Here is a 26,760-nt window from a genome sequence, read left to right as displayed (position 1 = left end):
AATGTAATGTTTGTAATAGCTGCTATGGGATCCATAGTATTGAAGTTCATAATACACACAGAAAATTAAAACAAAAGGAATACATTTGATTGCAGTCTGGTTTAATCACTTGCAACAAATTTAATTTAAATCTGATTTTTGAGATACTGTAGAATACTTTATTTTCGCTTGGAATTTATTTTTGCTATTTTCGCTGAAGGGATGATTCCGTGAAAATAAAATCCAGCGAATATACTTTTTTTCCTATATTTCACATTAAACTCATCAGAAATCAGTGAAAATAAATTCTAAGCAAAACGTCCAAAAAGCCTTTTCAGCGAAAATTAATTCCAGCAAAAATAAAGTATTCCACAGTAGCAGAAATTTATGCAAATTAGGTAATCAATATGCATTGTGTTTAACCCTAAACTGTGGATTACCCTCAGAAAAATCATGTTCCAGTTTCATTGAAATCTAACTAGTTATATTTTAGTTCTGTGAAACAATTCGTTCATTTATTTAAATTAGGTAATTAAGATGCAACCCCAATCTAATCACTTCTCCAGAGAGCCTATGTATCTAGATTTATGTATACCGATACTACCATATTATGTCTGTTCTATGTACCAACTTAGAACAAAATCAGCTTAAGCACATTCTGGGAATGGAACTGGACACAAAAATGAGAGAGAATACAAAACAAAGATCCATGTTTTACTGAGTTCCGAATGAGGACTTAAAAGATGTGATTGTGTAGCATAATTCAACAAATTTAGAAGCACTATCTTTGTGGTTTATTAACTCATTATGTTGCGATTCTGCAATATGAATTGATTCTACAGATGGTGTGCACATCCAGAGAGTAATGAACTCGCATAATAAGTATATTACTGACAATGATATAGTCCTGTCACATTGTTAGGCAGCCAAGTGTTGTACTGTATATAGGTACAGAACCACATCAATGTCCATATCAATCTTTGTATTGCAATACATATTTGTACTATGTGGATCAAAAACATAGTAAATACAGACAGTCCATAGTTTTGATGATAAGAATGGCATAGAAGTTGTAACTTACCAAGTAAAGACAACTTTACTTAACCTATCATGTGTAATGTTCATACCAAGTTTTGAATAAAATCAGTCCAGGCCTGCCTGATAAAAACGGCCACCAGGCAGTCAAAGGTCAACAAAATAAAGCAACATGCACATGCATTCCATTATGACATGTTTTTCAACAAAGTCAGTCCAGGCATGCCCGAGAAATGATGATGAATCAATTGCCAGACACCAAAACAAAATATTGACAATAGATGGAGGGATCAAATATAAATACACTCATTAATTTATGTTTTACTATTGTTCCAGTGAAGAAATAATTTGTCATGATAAATTCTCAATTTTCAAATATTTTGGGAAGGGGGACGAAACAATACTTATAATCCTTTAAGCTAAAACAACAACTATAAATTAAAAACACGCCATGTAAAAAAAAGTTTATTCTTTTGATCCATCAAGACTACAGTCTCATACATTCTCAATTATATAGGAATCTGTTGATCAACTCTACCTACATAAGTGTTTCGTACAAACCTAGTTTATCTCCAGTGATACACTTTGCATATATGCAATATAATTTACAAATGCCAAACCATGTCACTCTGCCATTTCCAGCACTCTCGACTAAAGTTTTAAATATTACCCAATAAATACTACGAACACAACAAGAGACCAACGCTTTTTACATACCAGGTTACCAGGGTACTAGTAAATATTACAATTGTAAATACAGAAAACAATTGTTCATTTCGTATTGTATTCAATATATTACACATACAGTGCATGTGAAAACAGTTCAATTTGAATGAGAGGAGGGAAAACTGAGGTGCTCTAATGGCCACTGGAAGTAGTTACATAAACATGTTATATATTTTTCCTTGCAATTACAGCAATATATTGGAATTAATTATACCATCACACAATATTTCTTGAGATTGTGGACAAAGTCATACATTGGGAGAAACAGCACATGTAATAACAATATTTCTGTACAATGGTTATGTCAGTCTCTAAGAATGTACACGTAGCAGTACGGTGGTTTGTTTCCATGGTAACATCAGTACAGCATTGAAAGTCTATACTATCACCATGTATCTCTGAGTAACTGATCCCAATCAATCTTTGTAGAGAAGACTTCACGTTCAAGCCAAGCTTCGTAACAATGTTTAAAGTCTTCGCTAAGTTCAACATTCTGTCCAAGCACACTGAGTATATTGTTATCTACAGGAGCAAATTCTGGATCCTTTCCAGCACTGATGTCATAGCGTCTGGTGTTGAATCTATCGACACAGGCTCTCAGAGCACACTCCTCTGCTTGGAAATCCCATGGTCTCGCATCCATGTCTGGTGAGTGAAAGAGAAAATGTGAACTGAACATATGAACAGAATATTGTTGAATAAATTACTTGGCAGTTTGTCTGATATATTTCTATACAAACAGACATTAGATGCAATGTACGCAGAGATCTTGTTCAGAGCAAGAGATCCATGAACATTTTTCACCTCAAATTGTTTTCCCAATTCCCAAGATATTGCATGTACAGTACTCCTGACTTATGCAACTATGCAATTTTGAAGAATGTACACAAGCAATGTTTGGAGAAAATGGAACACAATTTGCAGGGCAAAAAAAACGACTCTCACAACGACTTTTGCTCTAAACGAAATCTCAGCAGTCGTTTGCATCTAAGGTTACAAGGATATTGATACTCACCATTACCATATGCCCAATCGTCATTAAATCGATGTCTGACTTTCTGGTAGATTGCCGATAAGGTTTTCATATTACTTTTTCTCCACTGTCTACCAAGGTATTTAGTTTGCATCTTTAATAGTTTGAGTACGTAGAGCTGCATCATTGCTTGCTTCACCTTCAGTGCTCGTTTCAATATCGGAGCAGATTTAAACACAACCAGCATCTAGGAGAGGTCAAATAAAATTTACACTTGCCCTTTTACTGAAAATTTCTGCTTTGGTGGTTTATACCACCCACTAGTGTCCGTATATTTATTTTTTAAGTACACTTACCGGGTATTCTGTGGCCCACACAGATCTGTGTCGCTGTATGGAAACATGCAACTTTAATGATCATGGTTTTGAATTAATTTCTGATCTCCGTTCATTTTTGCATGTCAAAAATAGATTTACGTTATGTCTCGTAGTGTACACATTACCAGTATTTCAGGACTTTCAGTAAAATATGTGAATTTGATGCGGATTCTGACTAATTAAATATTTTTGAATTTAATTTCAGACAAATTGATGTGTTCATTGTTTCTCTAGTTTTCTGAAAAACCACTGTTATACTGACCGACAGTTAATTACAATGACCTAGGTTTTTATCCCGGAATTACGAATGTTTTGAAATCTGATAAGCTTCTGGATTGTACAGCCTACACTGGGATATAGGAATGCTTTCTTGTGTTTTAATAGTAATATGTAATATCCAGTAATACACATCTAAACAAAACTTGAAAACCCCACTACAAATCAGTAAATGCTGTGCTTGCCAATCTGAACACATGGACACTCTTGATTTAAACTCAGGCATTGCATTAATTCTGAATCTGGTCTGGTTCATCTTTTCAATTTCCTTTTTACACATAATCTTAAAATGATTAAAACCCATTAACAATTAGCAACTTACCATGGTCCTGGAATGTTTCCATTTTGTAAGTTTATTAAGAATTCTTAATAAATTGATGCAGGAAAATAGATTTCTCCAACAATACAAAGCACTATCACCTGCCTCCTGTAAATAACAGCATTCATATTGTGAGTGGAGACTATGACATCATCATCATCATTATATCTATAACTACTGATATATAAGAAGCACTTGGAAGATAACATGAATAATGAAGACATGTTGCGACATGTGAATACTAATGTACAAGTCTGAAGTGTGGATACACACCCCAGGATTAAACCAGCTAACAGGTTAGTTTACAACCAGTCATGTTTTCACTGACATAAAGAGACATAAAGAGCTGACATTTTTTATAGACGATTTAGAAATTTCATCATTATGTATTCCAGATATGAAAAAAAGCCAGTATATGAATGTCATCAGTCATTACAACACAATATAATCAGCAGCTATACCTATAGAGAAAGTACAAGAATTTTGCTGATGAAATATCAACAACACAGTTTTCTTCAGCTTGATCCACTCACTCTTCATGTCATAGACAATTTCCTATGTACACATTTCTCACAAAATCAAAGATTTCAATTTGAGGAGACGTGCAGAAAGCAGACAACTGAATACATACCAAACTTTCTGCAGTTAATTCTGGTTGATCTCCTATCACACAACTTGGAAAATCTATAACATTTATACTGAAAAGTCAAAGCACATGAAAAGTTACATACAAGACATGACATGATAACAACTAAGGATGTATTTACTAGGCATGATAAGTACAAGTAACATTAGTGACTGGGTATGATTATCAAATACAGTATTGTTAACATATTGACATACATACATAAACAAATACTGTGAAATACTTTATTTGAGCTGGAATTAATTTTCATTGAAAAAACTTGTTGGGTGATTTTTGACAAGTTAAATGTAAAATATAGGAAAAAAGATATATTCATTGGATTTTAATTTCACTGAATCATTACCTCAGCAAAAATTAATCCTAAGCAAAAATAAAGTATTTTACAGCATGTAACATATGGTAGTACATGTACCAGACTACTGATCTATGCTCTCTGTCAGTAAAATGTAGTAAATTGCGATTATTTTGCAAAATTTACTAAATATATGTATCTCAATATTAATTAGTAAAAATTACATTATGATGTATATGGGAAATGTTTGCTATTTTTTGTTTTCTGTTCTCAATTATCATATTTACACTCAGAACAATATAGAAAGCACCCAACTCAATGTGACTTGGTCGATATTTTCTAACATGTCTCTAAATATTACTAATATTGCAGTGAAATTACATTGTGAATGCTGTGCAAATTTACAACAATTCATGTCATTATAACCAATTTACATGCTTTAAATCTGTAAACAACAGAGCTAGTATGTATCAGGACAGATAAATGCTGTGACAATGTACATCATCACTATCATACTGCTAGCCAAATATAACATGAACCTACAACTCAATATGCACTGTCATGATACCAAGTTAGATTGAAATCATCCCAGTCATCACAGGGAATAATAGAACAGGTATATAATATTTGTATGTCCAAAATGGCCGCCAGTCTACCATACTTCATTGAATAAAACAACATTAATGCACATATGTATGAGATCATGTACTGTCTTTGCACCAAGAATTTGTGTACAAGAAATTGGTCATTTTATGTACAGAAATTAATCAGACAACAAATCCAGAAAGGGAAGAATTTGTCAGATTGAGTGACATCTAGAGAAATAAATGTCCACCTCCATAGTTAATGAATGGTGCATCAACTTACCTATTTTTGGCTCCTACGTAGGAACTAATATTCTGGTTGAAAAACTTCAAAACTAATGGTATACAGTTGGCAAACACTAGATGCTGACTCATAAATTCAAACTGACAAAAAAACAAACAAATTCAACACAGTCAATACAGTGGAAGAGCAAAAGATGATTAGAATACACATACTCAATACTAAGGTACTACAGGTACAAAGTATCTTTCATAACAGTACCATTGTCATATACAATAGGTAAGAATGTATCATTGTCACTATCTAACCTCAGTTTCATTAAACACAACAAATACATAAAGTTATATGCTGACAACCATATTAAATATTACTCCATCAAACAGCACATAACACAATGGCTTTCCATGTGTTTAATGAGACAGCACATGACACAATGGCTTTCCATGTGTTTAATCAGACAGCACATGACACAATGGTTTTCTATGTGTTTAACCAGACAGCACATAACACAATGGCTTTCCATGTGTTTAATGAGACAGCACATGACACAATGGCTTTCCATGTGTTTAATCAGACAGCACATGACACAATGGTTTTCTATGTGTTTAACCAGACAGCACATGACACTGTGACTTTCCATGTGTTTAACCAGACAGCATATGACACTATAGCTTTCCATGTGTTTAACCAGACAGCACATGACACTACGACTTTCCATGTGTTTAATAAGACAGCACATGACACTATGACTTTCCATGTGTTTAACAAGTCATTGAAAATGACACAGTTCCCGTTCAAACTGTTTTCAAATTAATCCTCATGTATCAAACTTGGTCTTGACAATATTCAAGAAATATATTTACATGGTGAAATACCAAAACAGTGTACATACTGAGTATGACAAATAAGAAAAAAACAAAAGAAAACTGATCAAGTAAGAGTACTTTCAAAACATTTTTCAATGCAATGTCGCAGTGACAAGGCCAAAGTCACCTTCAGAAGGCACCCAGAATGATTTGGTCCGAATAAAATGCAGCTATTTAAATCAGCAAGCAACCTGTAAATACATACTGGAATGACTTGTTAAAATAAGTTTTAAATACAATATGTTCCATATCTAGTATGTTATCAATAGTCATTTTAGCAGTACTGACACGAGCAGTATCCACAATCACTGAATATACCAAGATTATAATACTGTTTGTCAAACATGTACTGACTCCGGAGGTGATACCTAAATATTTAAGTGAATCTTAATGAGCATAACCTGCAATGACTAATTCATCTTGACCCTTTATTTCACAGTTTCAAGTCGGACCAGCACTGCCTTATTCTATATCACCACTTAGCAGCAGAATCATTCACTTATTGTACAAATAAAGTTGCATAAATCCACACAGAAACAAAGTTGTAGCTGCCAAACGGTCAAAATTGATCTAATCACAAAACAACTTCACATGCATATATATACCTTCATGACATGTATGTGTACCAAATTTGAGAAGAGTCCATCAAATAATGTCTGAAATATGACCACGCACGCACGCATACACGGAACCAAAAACACTACTTCTACACTACACTACACTACACTACTAATAAGACAGCACATGACACTATGACTTTCCATGTGTTTAATAAAACAGCACATGACACTATGACTTTCCATGTGTTTAATGAGACAGCACATGACACTATAGATTTCCATGTGTTTAATGAAACAGCACATGGAACTAACTTTCCATGTGTTTAATAAGACAGCACATGACACTATACCTTTCCATGTGTTTAATGAGACAGCACATTAAACTAACTTTCCATGTGTTTAATAAGACCGCACATGACACTATAGCTTTCCATGTGTTTAATAAGATAGCACATGACACTATGGCTTTCCATGTGTTTAACCAGACAGCACATGACACTACGACTTTCCATGTGTTTAATGAGACAGCACATGACACTATGGCTTTCCATGTGTTTAATGAGACAGCACATGACACTACGACTTTCCATGTGTTTAATGAGACAGCACATGACACTACGACATTCCATGTGTTTAATGAGACAGCACATGACACTACGACTTTCCATGTGTTTAATGAGACAGCACATGACACTACGACATTCCATGTGTTTAATAAGACAGCACATGACACTACGACTTTCCATGTGTTTAATGAGACAGCACATGACACTATAGCTTTCCATGTGTTTAATAAGACAGCACATGACACTATAGATTTCCATGTGTTTAATGAGACAGCACATGACACTATGGCTTTCCATGTGTTTAATGAGACAGAACATGACACTACGACTTTCCATGTGTTTAATGAGACAGCACATGACACTATAGCTTTCCATGTGTTTAATAAGACAGCACATGACACTATAGATTTCCATGTGTTTAATGAGACAGCACATGACACTATGGCTTTCCATGTGTTTAATGAGACAGCACATGACACTATAGCTTTCCATGTGTTTAATAAGACAGCACATGACACTATAGATTTCCATGTGTTTAATGAGACAGCACATGACACTATAGCTTTCCATGTGTTTAACCAGACAGCACATGACACTATAGATTTCCATGTGTTTAATGAGACAGCACATGACACTATGGCTTTCCATGTGTTTAATGAGACAGAACATGACACTCTGGCTTTCCATGTGTTTAATGAGACAGCACATGACACGACGACATTCCATGTGTTTAATGAGACAGCACATGACACTATGGCTTTCCATGTGTTTAATGAGACAGCACATGACACTATGGCTTTCCATGTGTTTAATAAGACAGCACATGACACTATGGCTTTCCATGTGTTTAAGAAGACAGCACATGACACTATAGCTTTCCATGTGTTTAACCAGACAGCATATGACACTATGGCTGTCCATGTGTTTAACCAGACAGCACATGACACTATGGCTTTCCATGTGTTTAATAAGACAGCACATGACACTATGACTTTCCATGTGTTTAACCAGACAGCACATGACACTATGGCTTTCCATGTGTTTAATAAGACAGCACATGACACTATGACTTTCCATGTGTTTAACCAGACAGCACATGACTCTATAGCTTTCCATGTGTTTAATAAGACAGCACATGACACTATGACTTTCCATGTGTTTAACCAGACAGCACATGACTCTATAGCTTTCCATGTGTTTAACCAGACAGCACATGACACTATGACTTTCCATGTGTTTAATAAGACAGCACATGACACTGTGACTTTCCATGTGTTTAATGAGACAGCACATGATACTATGGCTTTCCATGTGTTTAATCAGGCAGCACATGAAACTAACTTTCCATGTGTTTAATCAGATAACACATGACACAATAGCTTTCCATGTGTTAAACAAAAATACAGGATACATTAGAATACCTGTACAGCAGCAAATCTCACCTGGTATATATGATTGAGTTTGAAATGTTTGAGTAGTATGAGGAGTGTTGCTGAGATTGCCTTTACTATTATCTCCTTGTGTCGATTTACGTCAATACCGAGCTTCATTGACTGCAGTACAGTAATTCTAGTACAAAAAAAACAAAACAGAAATTATTATACACAAAAGTGATTGGTCAGTACCAGGTATAAATGTATGAAATACCAGTAAGCTACTAAATTATTTCCATAGAGAATGTTAAAACACAATAGAGTTTATTGTTTTAATTTAACAATATATTAAAACCTGTAAAAACAATAACTTTACAGCATTGCCAATAGGTTTTTATTGACACATGATCGGCACAGTGATGTTCTTGAAGATTTGAAAAAAAAAAAACTACTGAGGGTCTTATCATGCTTCCTGGTTCTAAACTGCTGCACTATAGGTGTAATGGCTTTAGTATTCTCCCTGGCTCTAAACAGCTGCACTATAGGTGTACCTGTATTATCAAATCAATGAGTTTTACTCTTTTCAAGAATACCTGTACTTTGAAACACTATAAACAAATTACAAGAGTACAAGATAACTGGGATAAACTCACGGCATTTCTTCTGGCAGCACATCAGCTAATATATTAATAGAATCTGTCTTGGCTTTAGATGTTGGTGCTGCTGCTAAAAGAATTTTCAACAATGCAATCTGAAAAAGTAATTTAAAAAAAAAAAATCAGATGAGTTTTAGTCTATTAAAGCAGAGGTGCAAGGCAGCATAGGGTTTCCTGGAAGATACAACAAATGTCTGTCTGTCTATTCTATGAACAATATACAGTCAAATATGAATGGATTTATTTTGTTCAGTTGTCCCTGCTTGAACCAGATGCTTCAATATAGAAGTACATAAGATCTGGTATTTGTGAGATGGAGTGTTTGCAAATACAAATGACAAAGCCGTGAAGTGAATGATTTTGTCCAAAAATCTTTGCTACAGTATATGAATTTTAATTTAATGTTTTGATATCGTTTTTTGTTGGCACCAAAATGGCTATAATTTTTGGCTGGCTCCAACTTACCATATACTGTGGTAAATTAGGTAGCATGGCCTGATATAACAATTCTGCTGATGAATTGGAAATGTCTTCTTCTGCCTGTAAAAGGAATCATATGAATTACAGTCAGATATAACACCAGGATAGAAAAGTCCTACTCCCCCACCCCAACCATTATGACATTAAATAAAGAAAGCAAGATACTACAAGTGCAGGGTATACATATTATTATATTACCACTGTATAGAAATCATCAAGAGACTTTTATAATCCTATCCATACATGGTGATTAATGATAGAATAATTAAACATTGATGGATTTTTTTTCTCATTTTGCATCACATACACTCAGCTTAACAAAAATTCAGTCTACATTTAATCATATCCATACGATAACACATTATTTATATGCCATCACGTTTACAATTGACTCACTGTCGCTCTAATCACATATATTCCTTGCTTACATATAGTTGTTTTGGACAGTGACATGGTGGTATCATTAGGTGAAACTTCTCAACCCCAAAGGCCCTGTTTACATGTATGTTATCTCAGAGTACAGTGGTAAGCTCAAGAAAATGACAAGCATGTCTATGCCAAACTCTTCACGTAAGTTTTTTGACAGCAAGATAAAATTATCTCTGTGTCAGACCCTGTATTTTAGTAAACATCTGATACTTTCACAACTATCTAAAAAGATGGGAAAGATTCCAACAACTGAACAGTCTGAGTTCTCTGGTTGCAATGTTAATGAATGTATGTCAGCGGCAGGAAAGGGAGTTGTTTTTTACACCTGAGATTACAAACGTACTGATACTGGCACCTCTTTCCTTTATTATATATACTCACCTTTGATACAGGATTTTTTGTTATTTCTTCTTCTTGAGTTATTTGCAGCTCAGATAAAGATACATACACATGCTGAAAAAGCGATTCAATATATAAAATATAAGATTTGTTTTCATGTAATTTTTTAAAAGATAATGTCAATGTGCTTCATTGAAAAAGAAAGTAATTACCTTTTTCAAAATCCTGACACCTTCATGAATGGGCTGTGGCAAACCGGCTACGGTACTCTGATCCCTGTTAACATAATACACAAGTATATAATACATGTCGAGACAAGGTTAGGGAGGCTTTATTTTGTCACCTCAACTCATCAATAATTCAAACTACAACAGTATATATTAATTTAAGTGAATGATAACAAAAAATAAACACATACCCTCCAATTTGAAAACCTACAAACTTATTACGAGTGTGATCAAGGAATAGTTCCACGTCTTTTTGCCTAGGTGTTAGAAACAAAGAGAGGGTTAGATGGGAGGAGAGATGGTATCGACAATGTAGTAAATCTACATATAGTGTTTATAAACATTCCCCAAATCCATTCCAATACTTGGGAAACTAGGAAAACTAAACTAGATTTTTAAGCTAATTAGTTTTATCGTTTTTTATTCACAAACAAGAAGCGTGGTGAAATAGTGAATATTTTTACAAATGTTTCCAAAAAATACATATTTTAGGGCTCACATGACCTTCTGATGTAGGCAAATGAGTTTGTAATGACCAATGTCATTTTTCGTAAACAACTGCCTCAATATGATCAACTAATTTGAAGAATATGAAAGGAGAATTATAAAACTATATTGAGCTAACCCCATATTTTTAGATTTATTTTGCATTATCAGTTTAAAAAAACGACACTGACCTAACTTTTGGAGTCCAAGGAAGAATCCTGGGTTCTCTAGGAGTATCTGGTGGTCTTTGAAGAGAGTTTTCGTTATCATCATCTTCACTGGGTGGACTCTGATCATAATTATTATCATCGTCTTTTCGGTCAACGTCTTCATAATTTGGATCATCAAGCACATTCTGTTTCACGAGTTCCTTGATTAAAAAAATACAAGCGAAAATAAGTGATTTAAATTTCTCGCCTACTCTCTGCAAGACAAGATTTGTGCCACTTGGTGAGTTATATAAAATAAGTAACGTGAAATGAAGGTAGAAGGCAAGAGTGATTTTTGAAAAAAACAAAAACAGAAATACTAAAACATGACAAAATTGTGTGAGGCGACATGCAAGAGGGTGAAAAAATGTGGATTCATGCGATTGGAGAACGGTTTGGTTAGATTTGATTGAACAGGATTGCAGAAATAATGTTATTAATAATAAATTTGTCACAGGTAGAGATGCCATAGTGCAGGATTAGATTGGTATTATTGCAGATGGATCAGATATTAGACAGGTTTGCTACCACTGGTGATAATGGAGCAGATTATTGCATCCCTTCTTGTGACAATAATAACAACAGAATATTAGTAATAACTGAAATGTAACTGAAAGTAATTTATTTCATTCTCAAGATTATTAATAATTTTACTATTTACTACAATTTTAACATTATTGGTCACTGTATAGACAGTTACATATAACCTTCTACTGGAGTTTAAAGTGAATAAATTTTATTGTGCGATTTTTTGCAATTGGACAAATACTAGGTATTTTCTGTACATAAGGAGACTTACAATACAATCTTATATAAATTGGAATGGAAGTTATTTACAATTGGTCAGTGTGTGCGTCTGTTTATGACAACAAGAGGGGGGGGGGCATGACAAATTATAGCCACCTTTAATAGACTTTGATACTGACATTGTATCTAATGTACCTGGTATTGTTTATTACCTACTTATTTTTCATTGCACTGCTTGCCAAAACATCTTTTTTTTGGACCAAAGTAATTTTTTTTTAAAACTAAAAATACTCCAAAATGAAGCATAAAGAAACTTGCTGAGCCGGCTGTTCAAATCAGATTATGCATATCTGAGTTATGATCTGGGACGGAACCAAATCAATGAGACTCCATCTTAGATTGTGTCCTGTGACGAGGGCTAAAAAAAAGAACAAGTCACTGAACCATTTTTGGATACAAATATTTGTTTAGCCTTACTAACATCATTGATTTTTGAATGTTATCTCTTATTTGATCACAACATAGCATTTATGTTCATTGCTGGGACTGGTATTTCAAATTCTCTATAGCCATGATTTGTGTACTTTGATTAATTGAAAAAAAAAAAAAAATTGTGAAATTATTTCAAAAATATTGTTATTTATGAAATAAAGGAAGTAGTAGAAATAATTACTTTTGGATAAATTACCCCAGTAATTCATGCACCTACAGAGCTACCCTATTCCTGACAACTTGCTTGAGAATGAAACATTACAGACAGATGAAAAAAAAAAATCACATCTCAGAAGCCAAGTGATATGACAAAATGATTTTGCAAACTGAGATAAAATTGACTACTCTACTGAGCTCATTCATACATGTACACAGGATGGCAAAGAGTTCCAGAGGCAGGTCAGGTCAGAGTTGATAGGTCATTGGGTCAGGTGTCACATCATGGATCAGGAGGAACAGGAGGCCACCAGAGGTCATGTAACAAAAACATGGCAAAAAAATGACCATTATTTAGAAAACAACAACAAATAATAGAAATACAGTTTGTTATAATAAAAATTAGAAATTATTAAAATTAAAAAAATAAATGTTCATTGTATGAACTAAAAAAAAAACATAATGACTAATCTCTTTCTGTATCAGGTTTAATATATACAGGTTCCGGGGTGCGGATTGAAGACAAAAAATGATTAGGACGATAAGAATCCTGGAAACAGTGAAAAAGAGACATACATGACATGCACAACATCTTACACAACAGCATGAATGAAAGGACTGGACTACAGTTTATTGGACTACAAGTCATGCACTAAATCTCTACATGAATGAAAACAATTGTATGTCCAATAGCATTTTTACAGATTAAAAATTAAATACATAAACATCTGAGTTTGAATGCAATACAACGCCATTCAGTGACTAAGAACTTCTATGGTGTAGATGGGTGACACAAAGGTCACTCAAAGTGTTAATATCATTTTTAAACTGTAGTTGTATGGATCCACCAATGACTATTACATTCAGAAAAGATTTTACTATATTCTGGGCAATAAATGACTTCATAACCAAACACATGTGTTGATTTTTAATTCATCCATATATATTCCTCATTTTGATGTCACCGAAGTGCCCATCACTGGGGGATTGTTATGAGGTATAATTCTAGAAAAGGATTTAAAAACAAATTGCCCACCAGTTGACTATTTTGTTATGAAACAGGTGATGAAACAAAATGGTGTTCATCAATGGTATTCTATTTCACAAGATTAAATGTAATTCATGTATGCATGCATGTTTTAGATTCAGTTCCAGAAGAGCGGAAATGCTTATTCTGTTGGTTTTAAAAATAAAATGGCTAGTTGGTCATCTTAAAATAGATCGGTACAGATTTAAGAAATGGGTGAACATGAATGAATTTAGTCTTTTCTTTGTGTCTAAAATGGGTGGAGAGGTGGGGGGTAGGGGGCTAGTGAGAGAATCACAGTATATGTTGTACATGTTTATTTAGGCATCAGTGCCACTGACTCCCACGGAATCCTGGGAAGCAGCAAACACATTACCTTTCTATTTCTACTGCGTTTATGCTGTTGTTGCTCTATCAAGTCAGCAGCTGAAGTAGGTGGTGATGCAGCTCTCATATTCCTGGTGACCAGGACACTATCCTCTCGTAAACATGGAAGGCCGATGTGCTCTCTGGCTTTTCCTTTCATTGTAGCTAAGTCATTCATACCACCCAACGAAAACTACAAAACAAAGTGAAGTCAAGTACATGTACTAGTTACTGATTGATGATTCAACAGAAATTTACTTCAAACTCTTCATGCATTGCAATCAGGTTGTACAAGCTGGCTAATATTTTTTTTAGAGTTGAGTATGAAAATAACAAACACACATACCAGAATTGTCTTCCATAGCAACTGTAGTATCTTTTTAATAGGATAATGAGGGGCGTGACCACTGCAAAATTTAGTAACCATACCAAATAACAACACAGCAAGGCTCTCTTCACCGAGAACAGGTTGACCTTGAAGAAGAAATTACATAAAAGTTAAAAAGAAATTAAATAATCACACGGGTTACATTAGACAAGATAAGAATGCACTGATTGTGCACAGGCTGGCTATCTATTTATGATAAAAAACAATGTGGCAATCAATTTTCAATAAAACTGCATGGTTCAAATATAATTAAGCAAGCCGTTATTTTCACGATTACTGGGTTCATAGAAGACTCCAGTAGTTAATTGTAGTCCATACATGAAAATGAACAAACACAAATTTATTTATCTAGCTAGTAAACGTTCATCATTGTACAATGTATTAAACTGTCACAGCTATCACTCAAAAATGTAACAGAACCTAATCAAATGACACATGTGATTCTTGCATGCTGAGCGTAACATCTTCAATGACACGAGTAGGTGACTCCATGATAGGGTGTTGTTGAACATGATATCATATGATTTTATTTCACCAATAATAATAACAATTCTAGTAATCTTATAATAATAATAATAATAATAATAATAATTTCTTGGTGTGGACCACAGAGGTAGTTCATCCGAACTAATCTAGTCTGTGGCCCAATCCTACATGACATGACTGCCACATTGTTGTTCCCATCACCTATTTATGTTTATAATCCCCAATCAAGTCAATATTCAGTTTATCATGTTGTATGAACACTTTCTGATAATCACATCCAATCCTGTTACCATGTTTATTCTATTAGTAGCAAATATGCTTACTTAAATGAACTGTAACAAGTCATTGACATGACACGGTCCCTGTTGTGCGAAAGCAAACAAAACTGAAACCAGTCAGCCATTTTGAATTACAATTTGACTGATGTATAACATATTTGTAAGGGTTTGATCCTGTTTTTTTAATGACAGAAATGCTTGATTTTGAATTCCATCTAAAAACCACAATGATATGCACAGAGGTCCCATAATGTCTAATGTATGTACCAGATTAGAACAAAATTCACAAGAATTGGTTCCGGAGTGGCAGAAAGTTTGATTCAGCCATCTTATGTTGGATCACAAAATGAATAAATATTCATATGCATCCTAAGATGTATTATGTATGTGTGAAGTTTGAATGTGAGCGAATATAACATATGACAGATATGGCTCAGTAAGTGCATTCATTAAAACAAAATTTGGAGACTATGTTTGTCATCAGGCATTACTAATAGCGGTGACTATCTTACAATAACATCACAGCTTTCACATTGTGTATATTTTCCATTTTCCAATCATGTTTTCAAAATCACAGCCTTATTTTATTCCATTTCTCCCATATTTACAAATTTTGCTGACTAACATGGAGATAAATAACAATAAAAATAACATACACTCTTGTACACTAATGTACGTAAATATTTCTTGTAATGTAACATATATCAGGCAATAGTTACTGTAATGCAATTATTATTAGCAATAATTATTAAACAGTGCTACAATAATATGACATTACACTGTTGATGATGACAATGTGACGATACTCCTCCTTTGTGTACATTTTCCCACTAGATCTAGTACCATTTACCACTAGATCAAGCACCATTTCTAGCTACATGCACTGACCAATCGCTAAACGTACATTTCAACACCTATACATACCTCACCATTTTGAGAAACACACAACCACACTATTTTCGATAATATGTGCTAATCCAGTGCATATAACACCATTACAACAGTATGAATTGTGGCACATCAAATAGATTTGTCCCAAAAACCTAGCAGTGAATTTGGTGCAATTAAAATCCCAACAAAATTTAGTGATGCACTTATATATATTTTGTTAATAAACACTAACACCCACAGCTATTTTACTTACCTAACTCAGTTTTGAATGTTTCTCTGAGATGTTTCAGGCGAGGTGTTTCATCATCGCAAACTCTCTGTATTGTCTCCACCATTATATACAGAACACTGATAATAACTCTATTAAAAAACAATGACATTATCAATGCACTTAGTTAAATTTATTTGAAGTCATTTTGAATCAGAACATGCAACAAATGCAGTTTAATGAGTATTACATTGTGTATAATGTAGTTGTAAAGTTTCATAGCAACCAGTCAAGAAATGTCAGACATGGCTCTAGAACAGTATTCGTTAATACAAAATTCATGTTAGTCGGCCATTTTGAATCCAATCTGAAAAACATTATGCTTTGTTCAATGTATGTACCAAGTTAAACTTCCGCTGTCCTTTCATGACCAAGAATCGGAACTGCGATGGCAGAAATGCTTGATTTTAAACATTAACACATTGTCATCTGAGCTATACAGTCGTCATAAATCAGGTTATTTATCGGCAAAGACTGTCAGGAATTGTTTGTTTGTTTGAGAAATGCCAATGTATATTCTAGAGCATATAGGAATAAATTTGCATTTCAATAAATGTGCAAAAAAGAAGTTACGTAATTCCCGAATTGATAGCGTTTATCATTTATGTGTTTGCACATATTGCAAAATGTGACGTCAACAAACCGGAAGGTAGGAAAGATTTTGAATGTTCCAAACGTGCTGAGACACAGTACACTGCTCGTCTGTGTTTTCAACTCACAGATTAAAAAAATCACTTCAAATAAAAAGGCCATCAGCTTTCAACTAACTTGTATCTGCCTGAGCAAGAAAAACATGCAAATCAACTTTGGCTATAGTGTAGTACTTTCATATTTTTGGAGGTAGTTTGGGAGTTAAAAAACAATGTTACGGTCGTATTTACTTAGCAAAACACACCCGTACCATAGCCTTTTCACTTCATTTTCTCTGAAAAAATTATCGTTTTAAATTGGTAATCCACTTTTCTCAGCTGTATTATATAGTTCTTCTAGCTGCTCCTTTTGTACCCAACCATCTCACTCTGCTTTAAAAACTGTATAACTGACACTGACTTCTTCCAAGGATGCATGTCTATTTTTCTTTTTTGACTTTCTATATTTCTGTCCTAACCTCGCCCGTTGCCTGGTAGGTATGCGCAAATAGAATTACATCACGTCTGTCGGTAATTTAGGAATTGTACTTTAATGAAACTCACATGTTTTTTAGTCTACAAATAGCTATTCTATTCTTTATTCTCAACAAACTAGATTAATAATTTTTCACCAAAATATTTAAAATAAAAGTAATTAAAGTAGTTATATTATAACAATCATGAATATTAATTAGCAACTGGCACTCAAGTACCATATTTAGCAATAATAATAATAAATCATTTTACAATAAATTCATCACATCAATGTATCAGAATCAACATAAATCAATGATAGATTGTAATAATCATATAGCAAGACAAGAAATGTTTACCTTAAGTCTGTACTATCTACAATAGACACAGCAGGTTTTCTCATGGCGGCTGACGCAGCATTACTATTACTGTTTACAGAGTAAAGAACAGGGACAACCAAATTTTAGTGTGTATTTGTTGGCATATATCATTATGAAGATCTAATATAGTTTATGATTATACATCTGACAACGAAAGCCATAGATTTCACCAGTCCGTAAAATGCTGTATAAACATGCCTACTTTCCTTTGCTTTCAACCAACTCAGCAACTGAAAAAGAATCGCGATGCATGGTATTTACAAGGCAAAATTTGATGCAATTGCCTTGGTGTATAAGAATAGTATAGGGAAAATCTATATTTGTAGAAGGCAACCAATGTAAACACCTAGGGTATCTCACAACTGCCTTTGATGCCTCCATGAAGTTCAAGCCTTCATGTCACCGATGCAAATTATGGCGTAGGCAAAAATGCTTTTCGCTGGCATTTCTGGTTGTTTTTATCATGATATTTACACCTAAATAATCTTACTTACTCTGCTTCCATCATAAGTAGCTCTACAAATGCATAAAAAGCACCACATTCATACAGAAGAAAAGCATTGCACCGAGCCCATTTCAATTGTTCTTCTTCATTGCAACTTTCACCAAAAACACCTGAATTATAATAAAAGTCAAAATGTTGTAGCCCACAAGATGATTTTCTCATGAAAATTTTGATACAGGACTGATCTTTGAACGTGAAATGGGTTAGTAATAATCACATGATTTTTTTACGATGTATTTTGAGAGACATGTGTTCAGTACAGACAGTTGCAAGATCATTCATATCCATTTGTCTAAATCGTCATGGTAGTTCTGGCCACAATTGTGAAGATCCTGAACTGAAATTCTACAGTAAATTCAACCAATCTGATAAAAATCTGATGTAGGTATAGCTCTTCTTGTCACACACATTGCTGTGACACAAATCGGTATAGAGGTATGCAAAAAGACATTCCTTCTAAATTTCTATTCTGCTATTTGGTGGGAATGTTAGCTCTAGGAAAAGACTTCAAGTTCTGGCAGTTAATATGGGGACACATGATAGAGTACAGATACAACGTACATAGAACCAACCTTGAGCCAAATAAAGAATAGACCTTGCTGTTTTCATTCTCTGTTCTCTCTTTGCCACATCTAAACCATTCAGTAGACGTGCAATATACATTTTCCGCTGGTCATCATCGATCTTGGTCCATTTTTCATTTACTGATATGAATCATACAAGAATTATTATTATGCAAAGTAAAAATGTGCACTATTAAAGATTTCTGGAACAATACAGAACATCAAGATACATTCTGTAGATCATTACAGCTGTATTATACATAAAAGCCATTAAAAATGGCAGATATCCTCGGCATTGTTTAATGAAGACTTGGCAGAAGTTACCGTGGTAATGTTTTGATTAGAGGACTGTGGTATACTTAGCTACTGCAACTGAATTTAGTTATCCAGTAGTGCACATTTCAATTGGGAAGTACCGGTAGGTAGGGTTAGAAAAAATCAGCATGCAATTTTGCAATCATGTCTTCACCAGAACAGTATGTTCATTATACAAGTCTTAAGATGAGTGTTCAGGAATTCTGGTTTCAGATCCAGTCGTTTGCTTTATCTTATATAGTGTCTAATATACTGTATAACTACCACTCAATATGTGTCTTACCTTTTGAATGAAAATCTTCCTCAAAAAATTTCTGACCAAGCGGAAATTCCACTTCTTCTGTGTAACTGTACAATTCTATTGAAGAGATGCAGATATCACAATCAATACTGTGGTTTGACCACAGAAATTTCATGCTTGAACTTCTGAGAAAACAACACATTATGTTAAATGGTATATTGTAACAAAATAAATATGTAAATTCAAATGAATTAATATGAAAATCAGTCAGCATGCTTTATCATTTAGCTAAGAGGGTGAACAGCTCCAAGATATTTTGTACTTGACTATATTAGCATACCATAACATAATCACATTGTTGATGCAATATTCTCTGCCAATACATTAGACGTACAGGTAGAACATAGGAACGTAAGAACGCGCATGAACTATAAGTAGAATCACAAAAAATTCCACAATAGAACAAATAACGCGCCTTAGGTAGTGAGCTCAACAAATGAGTTGAACTGTTTGTTAATACCATGGGGTTGTTTTCTATGGATGTAAAATCACTTTATACATCTATCCCGCACACTGATGGACTGTTGGCTTCACAGCATTTTCTGAATAAAAGGGTAGTTAAGGATTCTCCTACGTTTGTGTTGGTGCACTTAGCGGAATTAGTTTTGAACGGGAATTGTTTTTCTTTTAATGGTAAACATATACAGAAACGAGGTGTGGCTATGGGCAGTTGTTTTGGTCCGAGCTATGCATGTTTATTCATGTCATATCAAGAGGAGTTAATTTTTTCGTCCTTTCAAGGTACTAAACCTGAATTTTATGTCAGGTACATTGATGATGGCTTTGGTGCCATGTCAAGCAGTCGGGATGAGTTATTACAGTTCATTGACTTTGTTAACAACTTTAATCCCGCCATACAATACACACATGAGATATCAAAAATAACACTACCATTTCTCGATATTTCTACTAAGGTAGATGGTGATCGCATTTCTACATCTATCTACACAAAACCTACTGATTCACATTGTTATTTACAGTATGAATCATCACATCCTACTAGAATGAAGGATTCCATACCTTACTCACAGTTACTCCGGGTACGTCGTATTTGCAGCGACGATACTGATTTCCGTAACCAGGCGAGGAATTTATGTAATTTTTTCACAAAACGGGGTTATCCTCGTAATGTCACTGGGAAAGCATTGGCCAAGGTTGTGTCAATGTCAAGAACGGATCGTATTGGATCTACGGTTTCCCTTGACAATCAGGATCGTGTAATTTTGGCAATTACGTACCATCCTTTAAATGACAGGATTAAAAACATTATGTACAAACATTTTCACATTTTACAGACCAGCGAGGAGACAAGTTCTACGTTTCCACTAATGCCTACTACTGCCTGGCGCCGTGACACTAATTTAAGGAGGTTATTGGTACATACGGGTGAAAGGGGAGACCCTGAGAAATATGGTTCTGTCCCGTGTAATCGTCCTACGTGTAATACTTCTCCTTTTATTACAGACTCTAATTGTATATTTGGTCCCAAGGGAGATGTTGAGGTCAAATATCCGTTCAGTTGTATCACTATGAATGTTGTATATTGTATTTCATGTATTAAATGCGGGAAACTTTACATTGGTTCTACAGTTCGTCGACTGGGTGATCGGTTTGCTGAGCATCTACGGCAAACTAGACAGAAAAATCGTTATTATCCGGTTTCACTTCATTTTAATTCTAGTGGACATAATATTACAGATATGTCTATTTCTGGTGTTGTCAATGGCAACGAAAATCAGCTCAGGCGTGTCGAGGAGGAAACTATATTCCGCCTTGGAACTAAAGAACCCCATGGTATTAACAAACAGTTCAACTCATTTGTTGAGCTCACTACCTAAGGCGCGTTATTTGTTCTATTGTGGAATTTTTTGTGATTCTACTTATAGTTCATACGCGTTCTTACGTTCCTATGTTCTACCTGTACGTTATTACACTTTCTTCTATGCTATCGATAAAGAGCCATTGCTCGAAATGTCTAGCTATTTTTAATAGTTATTTAGGACTACAATTACCAAATATTATCTTCTATATATCATATTTATCAGTCCGAGCAGCGTTTATTTATTTATAAACTACTATTATGCTATGATACCGACTGGTTGCCCATACATGCTATGATACAGACTGGTTACCCATACATGCTATGATACAGACTGGTTACCCATACATGCTATGATATCGACTGGTTGCCCATACATGCTATGATACAGACTGGTTACCCATACATGCTATAATACAGACTGGTTACCCATACATGCTATGATACAGACTGGTTGCCCATACATGCTATGATACAGACAGGTTGCCCATACATGCTATGATACAGACTGGTTATCCATACATGCTATGATACAGACTGGTTACCCATACATGCTATAATACAGACTGGTTACCCATACATGCTATGATACAGACTGGTTGCCCATACATGCTATGATACAGACTGGTTACCCATACATGCTATGATACAGACTGGTTACCCATACATGCTATGATACCGACTGGTTGCCCATACATGCTATGATACAGACTGGTTACCCATACATGCTATGATACAGACTGGTTACCCATACATGCTATGATACAGACTGGTTACCCATACATGCTATGATACAGACTGGTTACCCATACATGCTATGATACAGACTGGTTACCCATACATGCTATGATACCGACTGGTTGCCTATACATGCTATGATACCGACTGGTTGCCCATACATGCTATGATACAGACTGGTTACCCATACATGCTATGATACTGACTGGTTGCCCATACATGCTATGATACCGACTGGTTACCCATACATGCTATGATACAGACTGGTTACCCATACATGCTATGATACCGACTGGTTGCCCATACATGCTATAATACAGACTGGTTACCCATACATGCTATGATACCGACTGGTTGCCCATACATGCTATGATACTGACTGGTTTCCCATACATGCTATGATACCGACTGGTTGCCCATACATGCTATGATACAGACTGGTTACCCATACATGCTATGATACAGACTGGTTGCCCATACATGCTATGATACAGACTGGTTACCCATACATGCTATGATACAGACTGGTTGGCCACACATGCTATGATACAGACTGGCTAATCACACATGCTATTATGTTTCTATTACATTTGGATATGCAGTACTTGCAAACAGTAACATTTCATGACAATTGTCATGACAACAATACCTGCAATTTCATTGATGTACTTGTCAGAATCATCATATTCAAAATTCAAATCTGGCATATCACATTGAGTCTGAAAATAAAACCGGAAAATGTTTTTCATGACAAAGATAAAGCCAACAGCTATGTGTCCTCTCCATAGACTAACAATGTTACATCAATAGCATTATAGAGAACTAAAAAAATATTAACAATAACATACACAATATTTCCTTCATATATAACCTGTAGAGACTGAGTAATATGTAAAATATAAAATATCTTGCAATTTTACCAGTCAGTGATTTCCCTAAAAATAGCAGCCATCTGTTTTTGTCAGTAGTGAGAAGTTTAAATCAAATCTTTTTACTTTGTGCATACCGTAACCAATCTTAACCACATAAAAATTTATGATAATAGCCAAGGGGATGAGGAACTGCATTTCATGCAAAAATGTTGTTAAAACCTTTGAATACAAAGATATTTTTGTGTGTACATCTATGAATTACAAGATGTTGTGACTTCTCACTAACACCATTTACCGTCAGTTCAACCACAGTCTCTCTATAGAAGGACTGTGGTTCAACCTTTTTTGTTTTCATTTGATGAAGACTAAATTGAAGTCAACCCATTGGTCCAAGAAGATAAATTCAAGGTGGATGAAACTTTGAAGAACTAAAAACAGCACAATTCTGCGATCGGCCGAAATTTTAAAAGCTAATACATTACGAAAATCAACTAAATAATTAGGTTGTCAAATTTTTATGGTAGATTATCACATATATTTTTTCATCAAATGCAGTAAGCTTTCCGAATTAATGCTGAATTTTAATCTTGTCCAGTCTTTGAACAAATGCACGACTTACACTGCAACATGCCCACACGAAGATTAGTGCCATAAATAATAGAGGCGATGTGACACTGGTCCGAACCAAACATCCCCGATATTGATCGTAAGACAACTGGTCGCCTTGTTTATATCAAAGACTTCTAAGGTCTATGTTTATATCGAAGTATGAGCGAACTGCCTGGGAGATACTTTTTTGTAATATTCTTGCAAACCTGAATCATCAGCGGCACGATTTTTTCGTATAAGCTAACCTGATATGCAAACAACATGTATATTATACTTACATCGGAATCTCTTCTCTGTCTGCGTAATAATTCCCTCAATTTTGGTAAACCTCTTTTACCGGAACCTCCACCGCCCTCCATTTTGAATATCTAATGACTTCCCATGATCCCGTGGGCGAATAATAAGGTATACGAGTACATGTATGTAGTATATTACGGTACAATAAAAATCTCGTGTATGAAGCCCAAAAGGGGTAACGGAAACGTTGAAATGTCTAAATGAGGTTCAACGAGGTTCTATCTTGTAAACTCTTTTGTCTGCCTTATTTATTAACGACCTTGTTGACTTTTTGGAGCATCGATTTTCTAGGTGTATATGTTGGTTAAACTGAATTGTTTTACTTACTATTAACTGACGATTTTATATTATTTAGTTCGAATACAGTTGGTTTACTGTTGAAGACTGTTGAATGGTTTATAATGGTATTCAGCTAAATGGAAAAATAAAGTTAATATTAGTAAAACAAAAAATTGTAGTTTTTAGAAATGCCGGCAATTAATGAGAAGTGGCACTACAATGAGAACAACTTCGGCCATTGACAAAACATGGAACGACCCAGACTACCCCCAAAACAAGCCAAAATAACTGAAAACGAGCCTAATCTGAGCCAAATGAGTCAAAAACGAACCAAAATTAGGCACAAAATCAAAAGGGTGAGTGACCAGTCATTTTGAAAGGATACTTTGAACTGGCAGTTGGGGGCGCTGTTCTAAGCTTGCTAATTATTCGATGTCCCCGAAGTAAATAAACACAAGTCAACACAAGTAAATAAACAAAAAATCGTACTGAATATATGTACGTATGCAAATAAATAAATAATAAAATGATAAATTTAAATACACAAATGTAATACATAAGCAAATAATAAATTGGTCCATGGCTAACTTGAACGACTGCCAAGTGAAATTGTAATGTTTTTCCGAAAACTACTAGTATTTTGGTTTTTGGCGTAATTTCAATTAATCAATTAACGGTAAGCAATATAAATTTAGAGTCTAGCCGTGATTTTCAAAGCTTTACCCGTAATAGTGACATTTGGTTTTTAAAAAAATAGGATTTTGAAATGAACGGCTAAAAAAAAAAAAAAAAAAAAAAATCTTGTTTAGAAAAAACTCCCGTGTCACTACAATCACGCTGTTTTTCTACGCAACGGGAGTCAACGCAGGCAGAATATCAACTTATCATTCTCACATGAATGATAGGTCACAAAAAGCAACGCTCCTAACATAGCTCATTCTTCGATAAACTTTAATTTATATCATGAAATCTAGGATACCCTGCCACGTGTAAGAGATGTTATATCTCATTCCGTTCAATTCCGATAAACACGAGCTGTAAACGTTATGTGAATGAGCATAGTGCGCCCGCTTCTGGCCATATCTAATGCCACATAATTGAAGCATTTTACTGCGCCACAAAGTATATGTATGGTGTAACTTTCCTGTATTACGTTATCCCAAATATATTATATAATTGGACACATGTGCTGGTTGACGTTGACTGTATTTGTCCAGTATGTGTAAGGCAATGTGGATAAAATTACGTAAATATGTTACCAACAGATCATGATCGATATTATTTAAACACCTTTTATCCATTTGAGTGTGCTAGGTAATATCAATGTAAACCCGGGTCCTCTCTATTTGTTCATTGTGACATATAAAAATAGTGTTACAATCATTTTGTTGCATGGACGCATTTAACCAACCAGTAGAAAGCGTGACAAATAATCGACATAATGATGTTTAACAATCATGCGCGATGCGCGTGGTGTGAAAACAACTTACTCCTTTATAACAACAAGCCGGTAGGCTGGTTGGCGATCCGCTCCGCTCAAAAACAAGCACCATGTTTTTGGCTGTTTCCATGGTGTGACATAAACGTGAAGCTAACGTCGGTTTATAACTAATACGAAGTTCGCAAACACCATTCAGTTTTTGGAAGTCACTTAGTTTATTACTAGGACCACATTCACTCTCCTAGTCGAGTGACTGTGCTAGGACGTATTCTGCTGTTACATTTATTATTTCCAACCGTTTTGCGATAGCATTTTCTAGAATGAAGCGTTTCCTGTAAATGCTGGAAAGCGAAATAATGAAATAACGAGATAGTAAATATTTACCTATTAAAGTACAGTGTGTTGACCTTCATAATAATATACTTCATAATGCAAAACATTAGTCACGGTGAGTTATTTAAATATACGACTCCTAATCGAAAAATATGACCACAGTCCACAATTTCAGACGTATATTAAGAAACCTAAGAGCATATCAAAAGCATTTACTCTAAAATATAAAAAAGAACTGCAGTCAAAAGTCAAGAATGCCAGCAAATAAAGGACTCTGCCCCACAATCCTTTGTGCGCGTTATTACGGACACGCGCAAAAAACTGTACCACGCTTGTCAAATCTGGGTCAAATATACAGTACGCTACTATCTTGCCACAGTGGAGTGTTCGGTGACCATTGAATTAGCCCGTGATTCATATTTTATGTGTATTAATTTATTCATCAATTTTCGTGACTGACAGTACTG

The 26,760-nt window shown here is 34.7% G+C and overlaps 1 protein-coding gene across 1 annotated transcript; it reads right to left on the bottom strand.

Annotated features, from left to right (window-relative positions):
* Positions 1-1,463: 1,463 nt before the first annotated feature.
* Positions 1,464-24,302, bottom strand: LOC100366965 (striatin-interacting protein 1 homolog). Its single transcript, XM_078009827.2, has 21 exons — positions 24,222-24,302; positions 23,112-23,181; positions 19,888-19,962; positions 19,299-19,430; positions 18,716-18,836; positions 18,201-18,269; positions 16,724-16,830; positions 14,774-14,901; positions 14,438-14,620; positions 11,622-11,800; positions 11,136-11,201; positions 10,930-10,993; positions 10,760-10,831; positions 9,935-10,009; positions 9,467-9,564; positions 8,883-9,009; positions 5,491-5,591; positions 4,317-4,383; positions 3,689-3,793; positions 2,756-2,960; positions 1,464-2,385 (listed from the first exon to the last, which is right to left on the bottom strand). Exons 1-21 carry the CDS (start codon positions 24,300-24,302, stop codon positions 2,126-2,128), a joined length of 2,385 nt encoding a protein of 794 aa, XP_077865953.1. The 3' UTR covers positions 1,464-2,125.
* Positions 24,303-26,760: the final 2,458 nt, after the last annotated feature.

Source organism: Saccoglossus kowalevskii, chromosome 3 (genome assembly GCF_978046115.1).
Source record: "Saccoglossus kowalevskii chromosome 3, keSacKowa6.1, whole genome shotgun sequence".
NCBI lineage: Eukaryota > Metazoa > Hemichordata > Enteropneusta > Harrimaniidae > Saccoglossus > Saccoglossus kowalevskii.
The sequence above is the reverse complement of the archived record's forward strand: the minus strand, read 5'-3'. Positions and strand labels throughout refer to the sequence as shown.